General features: G+C 37.4%; 1 protein-coding gene across 1 annotated transcript; it reads left to right on the top strand.

The window, feature by feature from the left end:
• The first annotated feature begins 1,121 nt into the window (after positions 1-1,121).
• Positions 1,122-6,344, top strand: LOC141337940 (uncharacterized). The gene is made up of 3 exons (XM_073843514.1): positions 1,122-1,194; positions 4,649-4,981; positions 5,932-6,344. Exons 1-3 carry the CDS (start codon positions 1,122-1,124, stop codon positions 6,342-6,344), a joined length of 819 nt encoding a protein of 272 aa, XP_073699615.1.
• Positions 6,345-8,372: the final 2,028 nt, after the last annotated feature.

The raw sequence follows: 8,372 nt of genomic DNA, 5'->3' as shown, positions 1-8,372 counted from the left end.
CATTTTTAATTAGACTCCTATCTGATTTTCTATATTTTAAAAAAAGTTTTTTTATTTAGGCTAGTTAAATAAATTTTCGGCTACCAAAATCTGAAGAGTACCTGTCCGAAGGGCTACCAGAAAAAAAAAAAAAAAAAAAAAAAAAAAAAAATATATATATATATATATATATATATATATATAAACACCTTACTTCAGCCTATGTTTTCAAGGAGAGGTGTGTGGAAGCTTTCCAAACAGTTTGAAATTCAGGGTTTTCACTTCATATCAATCAGATCAGAGTAAGTAAGTAAGTAACTAGCTACTTGAGTACTTTTTTCATCGGATACTTTTTTACTCTTACTCAAGTAACTATTAAGATTGTTACTTTTACTCTTACTTGAGTAAATATTTCCATAAGTACTTGTACTTTTACTTGAGTACAGATTTTGGGTACTCTACCCACCTCTGGCTGTGTGATCCTTTTGTCTTCTTGCCGGCTCATGGAAGTCTTTATCAGTTTAAATTTGCGATTGTAGATCTAATTTTATTACATTACTTTTCGTTCTTTTACTTTATGCCATATAGATTTAGGAGGGCATACTAATAATACAGATTGAAAAAAAAAAAAAAAAAAACATGTTGCGCAACGACAAGAAAAACATATCCATGATTTCAATTTGGGAATGCCCACTAGAAACGTCTACCGCACACCCATATAATTATTTTCTTTTTTCATTTAAATCGCTTAATTTTCTGTCAAATCCGTGTGCATTTGCTATTACTGACCAATTGGGCTGAAATTAACGATACCCTTGTTTAAAAGCATGGCTTTTCTTCCCTTAACAACCGTTGGCATGGGTAAACAAAATAAACAAATTTTACTTATTTTGCTGATAAAATCGGCAATGTATTTGGTACAATAACGTGGATTAAAATTGCATTAAAACAATGTATTGTATGCAGAACTTCCTAAAGTAGAATAACACCCTAGAATCTTTGATCCGAATATTAGCAACATTCCATAACCGTGTTTACTTGCATTTAGCCTCCACTACAGCCCTGGGAGTGATTACACTGGTCAAACTCTTACACTGTTCTGGGGGCCACTCAGCGGGCAGGTTAACCGCCTCCATCCCACCATGCTACCGCTCCCTAGTCAGAGGGCCTTCTGTAAGGCCCCCTCCCCTCCCCCCAGAAACCAGGGGCCCCATGGTAAGGGCCCTTGTAATCAGATGGCCCTCTAAAGGTACACTACACCCTCCTCCCTAGGGCCTCCTAGTAGGGCCCTCATAATCAGAGGGCCCTCTAAAAGCCCCCAAAACCCCATCCTCCGTAGGACCCCCTTGTAGCCAGAAGCCAGGACCATAATAGGAGGGCCTAAGAGGGCCTTCTAAAAGTAGGCTCGCATGCACCCATTTCCCTATAAAGTTTCTATAGCAGGACCGGGGGCCCCCTGAAAGCACCGACTCCCCACCACCACCAGCACCACCACCACAATTCAAGGGCCCTTGGCAGCCAAACGCCCTCCCTATAGGGTCAGGGCAGGGGCCCTTGTAAGCAGAGGTTTAAAGAATGTAGGCCCTCTAAAATAGACAAACGAAAATACATTGTTGATAAGCGTTGCAAATTATTTTGTGCTAGGGACCCCACGGGCCCCCTGCACCCCAAGGGCCCCTGGGCAGCGGCCCGGCTGGCCCGGTCCGTAATCCGTCCCTGCTTCTCACTGAGTTGGTATTTGAATGTTAGCTTAACTTCAAGTTCAAAACATACTTTATTCGTTTTTTGGAACACTCTGTGGATACTACTAAGAAAATCAAAAAGAAAGCAGCCAAAACTCAGTCAATTTGGATTTACAAAACAAACGAAGAGGAGTGATGACAGCGCACCAGCTACAATTTTTTTTTTATGATTGTTATGCGAGTTATTCTGTTTTCATCATGATTTGCATGATGCACGCCTAAGCGCGGTTGATTCAGAACCGTGGACAGAGCTGTTTGCCCTAACACTGACAACACTGACTGACGCTTGCGTTTTGAAGTAAACGGTTTACTAAGTATAGGTTTACTGTAAACCTATTGTTTCAAATGCCCGAACATGCACCAAAAGCGTTAAAGTCAGTCAGGCAGGATTGGAAAATAGGGCTCCCCCGAAAGCCACTTTGTAATTCGAACCCTGGTCCAAATCCCACGGCGCGTCCGAAATTGCGAACTGTCTGAATAAGTACTACATTTGAAATTAAACTTACTTTGTGACAAGTATTTTTTATATTGAAAAAATGTGTGTATAATGTAATTCAGACATAGGCTACTACATTTGCCATGTTGTTATTATCACGTGACCTAACAGCATCCTTCGCGACCCTTCACTGCCATTTATAAATTTTCTTGTAGTTGTCACTTCGTTTTACCTTTTTAGGTGTTTAGCATGACACCATTTAGCATGAGTCCAAACTGCCTGCCAAAAAAAGCTGTGACTGGTAAAACTATTTAGGCTAGAGTGGGGGAAAAAACGACCCGTGTATTTTTTATTTTGTCATATAAATTGAAATTAAATATATTTTCAATACAGTTTGCTTATGGAACCGAGAGCTATTCGAAAGCACCTGGCTCATTCAACACAGTTCTTTCTGAGAGGTTGTACAAACAACTATTTCATGGCTATAGCTAGACTCATCGATGAAAACTATTCCTACTAAAAATATAGATGCCAGTTTATTGATATTTTATTAATGTATGCTAAATTTTTTGTTGCTCCACACATATACCACTGAAACCAAATTGTTATTGTTGGGATTGTCAATGGTCTACTTTCTGCCCAGTTTATTAAAAAACGTAGTTCCGTGTGGAAGGCGTGGTTTTCAAAGTATGACGCATGTCGCTCTGTCTATTTAGGAGGGGAAGGTGGCCAATCAGACAGTCTAGCGCTTAAATTCAAATATATAGTTTCACTTTTGTGCAGCGGACAACATGCAGAGGATCAACTGCTTTTTGGGAAAAGTAGTGAAAATGAAGATTCTCTTTATTTTGCTTAGGCCTATATTGTTTTTGTGTTTACACGAGCACGGTAAGACACTTTTAAACACATACCAGATCTTTGTTTCACTGGCATTAAAATTATTTCATTGTGGGGGACTCATACAGCAGGACTAAAACTTAAAACAATATTTTGTAGGGAAAAAACAAAATAGGTTGTGCGGGGCACAACCTTACGCGGGGTTAATTGTAACACGCGTGGTTTAAATATTTCCACACATGCTAGCATAACCAAATTTACGGTGTTTACTAGTTGCCATAGCAACACTATGCAGAGAAAAAAAAGAGCGCCAGATTTCAAAAGCCTTTTGAAGATATCGCTGAATATTTATTTTACCATAGTAAAAGTACATTTCTGGCTGAAGTAAACTTTTCATTTCTGTTTTTAGTATTCATTTAAAGTTAGACAAAACTGATATTATTTTAATCTCCAATTTGTTATTTATAATTTTTAGATAGTTTATTAAGGCTTCGCAAACCAGCAGAACTAACCTGTTTTAAACTTCAGTCGCGCAGATGGGGAAAGATGTAACACTGTGTTACAATATTCCCCGCTGTTATTAAACTATGCTATTCTATGACATTAGCGGTGCAGTTTACACGATTTACTTCTAAGGATTTTGATAAGATACCTCAAGAAACAGGTGAATAAAGGCTGACAATCAATGTTTAATGTTCAGAAGTTATTATTTCAAGTAATGTAAAGTATGTTGGCTGGTTTATGTGTGTCGTGTTCTATGAGAGCTGTGTGTGGAGGAGTGTGTTCTTCTGAATGTCTAAATGTGTTTCATCTATCTGTCCACATTGTTTTGAACTACTGTACAACTGTGTGTTGCGATCAAAGCCGTTCAAAGCATTGTTGCGATGTGTTCATTTTCAAACTCCTAAAATTCGATTTTTTTTTTAAAACGTCATTACTTCATTTGAAAAAGTTAACACATGTATTTTACTGACAAAATATTTTAGTTTGTTGTGTATATTTTTTTCATTCGATCAGATAACATTTTAAGCTGTCATATGGCCGTGTTACAACGTGCCCCTCAGATGTTACAATGTACCCCACCTAGAGGCAAATAACGAAAAACTTATACACTGTAAATATGAAACAAAGCGATATATTTGTACTAGACAAGTGTGAAAATAACGTGGATAAAAAAATTGTACGCTGAACCCCACGTGAATTTACATAAACCGCGAAATTCAAAAAGTGTTAGGTTGTGCCCCGCTCTCCCCTACATTGTTTTTGTTAAAATGGTGGAAAAACACAATAATGTATTTTAATTTATAATGTCAGTGTAATATTAATAATGGATAAACTTTGTTGCATGGATGCACGAATAGAGAGAAAGCAAAATGTGAACCACGTGTTGGTGGTTCATTAACCCTTTGAGGCATACGATCGCAACGTTATCTGTATTAAGCTGGTCCTTAAAGCATACGTTCGGCGCTGAATTCAGTGGGTCATCTGGAATATCTTAAATTTATGTGTGAAAGGAATTGTAAAAGATAATTCATGCGACACGGTTATGTTTATCTGATGAGTGAATGTTTGAATCAGTAATGTGTTACATTATGAATGTAAATAATTTATTTGTGGGTTATAATGAATTCTTCATTTGTTTTTGTTTTTTTAGGTTTGTCTGCGGTTGGTACAGAAGAAGTTTCTGTGTCGGTGAAGGAGATATATTCCGTCACTCTACATACTGATGTTGAAACAATCCAGCAAGATGATATAAAATGGTATTTTAATGATGTTCGTATCGCTCAAGTCAGTGGAGATCTTAGTTTTATCTGTACAGATGTTCAGTGTAATGAAGGTACTGAGAGATTTAGAGACCGACTGAAACTGGATCATCAGACAGGATCACTGACCATCACAAACACCAACACCACAGACTCTGGAGTTTATAAACTACAGATCATCAGCAGCAACATCAGAGAAAATACCTACAATGTTACTATTTATGGTGAGCAAGTTAAAAGCAGGTTGTTTGTTTGTTTATTCTTTCTGTCTTTATTTATTTCTTTATATTTTCTTGTATTTTAAATCACATACATTAAATGGATAATTTCTTTTAAAACATATTTACTGTGAACATGAAATTTATAGAATGGACATTATTAAACAGTTCAGCGAGTAGTTCACTTTCTGAACAAAAAATTACAGATAATGTACTCACCCCCTTGTCATCCAAGATGTTCATGTTTTTCTTTCTTCAGTCATAAAGGAATGATGTGTTTTAAGGAAAAAATTTCAGGATTTCTCTCCATTCTATGGTGCCCCCAAGTTTGAACTTCCATAACGCAGTTTAAATGCAGCTTCAATGCAGCTTCAAATGTCCCAGGCGAGGAAGAAGGGTCTTATCTAGCGAAACAATCAGTTATTTTCTACAAACATTTACCATTTATATACTTTATCTCTACACAGATTAAACGCAGAGCCGGACAAGACAAGTCTTTGAGGTTCAAAAGTATAGAAATTGTAATTTATTTAATTTTATTTTTTGGAAAATAACTGATCGTTTTGCTAGATAAGACCCTTCTTTCCTCGGCTATGATCGTTTAGAGCCCTTTGAAACTGCATTTTGGAAGTTCAAACTCGGGGGCACCATAGAAGTCCATTATATGGAAAGAAATAGTGAAATGTTTTCCTCAAAAAACATAATTTCCTTACGACTAAAGAAAGAAAGACATGAACATCTTGGATGACAAGGGGGTGAGTAGATTATCTGTACATTTTTGTTCCTGAAGTGAACTACTTTCAGTTTGATTTAAAATGAAACAATTTCTGTTGGCAAAATGAATGTTATTAGTTGTGGTACCTAAAAAAAAGAGACAACATACCCTCTCTGATCCCATTCTAAACAGTTCATATGATGATGTGATGTATAAATAAATATGTTGATTTGGGTTTCAGGTGTTTCTGACGCGGAACTAGAAGTAGTGAAGATAAATTCAACGAAGGAGGGAGAATCTATTACTATTGATCCCGCTGTAATAAAAAACCCAAATGATGTGATGGAGTGGTATTTTAATGACCTTCTCATTGCTGAAACCACTGGAGACCAGAGTAAGATCTGTACACATGAGTGGTGTAAAGAGAGATTCAGAGACAGGCTACATTTGGATCATCAGACTGGATCTCTGACCATCACAAACACCAGAACTGCAGATTCTGGACTTTATGAACTACAGATGAACACAAGTATCACCACCCACCAGTGCCCCATCAGCATCAGGAGCATTAGGAGATTCAGTGTTACAGTAATTAGTAAGTATAACTTTGGTGCACTTTCCCACAAAAACAAACAAACAAAAAAATGTAATTAATAGTAATCACTGCGCCTTTATATTACAGATTCAGGCCGGTCTTCAGCTGCTGTGGCAGGAATAAGTAGTGTTGTTCTGCTTGTGGCTGTAATTGCCATTGTGTTTTTCTATCGTCGCAGGAAGCACAGAATGTAAGTATTACAAGCAAGATAACTAGATATATGCAATTTAGTCTGCAAAATGGATGAGTTTTTATATTTCTACTATATAATATTATATATTTTTTTATATATGGTGTTACAAACCATGTCTAGGGTTGAGTTGTAACAAACACACACACCTACCCACACGCTTGCCTAGCTATCTAAATGCGGACATTACCCAGACTTCTATTGTTTTTATATACACATAATTATACATTTTATACTTATCATAGAAAACCTTACATCTTGCAAAATAAAATAATGTTATTTATAATTTTCTCATGGGGGCTCAATAAAATGGCCCATGCCAAAGTCAAAATATTCAAGTTGACGAAATTGATATGACAAGTCTCAGTTAGCCTAACGCAGTTTTTTTTTTTTTTTTTGCTAATTATATAATAGATATTAAAGAAAAAAAATAGAACAAGCTTAGAGGCCTTTTTGTTTAATGTATAATACATAAAAAACAAATGAATAGAAAGCAAAAATAGACATCCTCCGAACGTCCGCCAGCGAACGTCGAAAAGAGGACCAAATGCGGACGTCCTCAGAACGTACTGCGGACCTAAACGGATGTTCGCAACGTCCAGGGGACGTCCCCTGTTTGCTGGGTCGCCACTTTTAAAAGCTCAGCTGACCAGCAGAGCGTCGATGCTAAGACAGAGATTTCGCTTTCCTTGGACCTCAGCGAGCAATAGTCGTCATTTCACCGTCTGGGTTAACTAGTCAAGGGGCCTAATGGTGACGGAGTTGGGCTTGTAACCAAAAGGCTGCTTGTTCGATTCCCACACCGGCAGGATTTGAAGGTGGGGACTGTGAATGAACAGCGCTCTTTCCACCTTCAATATCATGACTGAAGTGCCCTTGAGCAGGGCACTGAACCCCCAGTTGCTCCCCAGGCGCTGGAGCAATAGCTGCCCACTTCTCCGGTGTGTGTTCACAGTGTGTTTTTGTTCACTTCTCACTGCTGTGTGTGTGTGCACTTGGATGGGATAAATGCAGAGGACCAATTTCGAGCAGGGTCACCGTTTGGGTCAAATATTTTATAAACTAGTCTAATATTGGGATATGTTTAGACGTCTGTTAAGTTTTCACGTGACAGACCAAATACTAGACGTCTGAGCTGTGTTTTCACAGCTAATAGATGTCTTTTAGACCAAAAATTGCTTGCTGGGACATGACAAGCTATAGTTTCACAAACATACCTGACTCGGCCTGAGTGACAGACTCAGGTAATCGCACATGCTTAGTCGATCTCTCTCATTAGGCTTAAGTGCAAATCTACTGCGCCGTACAAATCAGCATGGTACATATGTGACCCTGGACCACAAAACCAATAAGGTAAAATTTTACAAAACTGAGATGTATACATCATATGAAAGCTCAATACATACGCTTTCTATTGATGTATGATTTGGTAGGATAGGACAATATTTGGCTGAGATACATCTGTTTGAAAATCTGCAATCTGAGGGTCCAAAAAAATCTAAATACTGAGAAAATCACCTTTGAAGTTGTTAACAATGCATATTACTAATCAAAAGTTACATTTTTATATATTTACAGTAGGAATTTTACAAAGAATCTTAATGAAACATGATCTTTACTTAATTTCCTAATGACTTTTGGCGTAAAAGAAAAAACTATAATTTTGACCCATACAATGTATTTTTGGCTAATACTACAAATACACCCCAGCGACTTAAGACTGGTTTTGTGGTCCAGGGTCACATATTATGTCATCATTACTAACTTATTACTAATTTAATATTCAGTACACATGCATTAAGTTTAAAGTGAGAAGGGCAAAACCTTACGAAAAAAGAAAATACATATCCCTGTGGCTGCGGTTGTTGCATTTATCTATGCTCGCCAATAGTCGCGA

This window comes from Garra rufa, chromosome 7 (genome assembly GCF_049309525.1).
Source record: "Garra rufa chromosome 7, GarRuf1.0, whole genome shotgun sequence".
NCBI lineage: Eukaryota > Metazoa > Chordata > Actinopteri > Cypriniformes > Cyprinidae > Garra > Garra rufa.
This window is presented reverse-complemented; position numbering and strand designations above follow the sequence as displayed.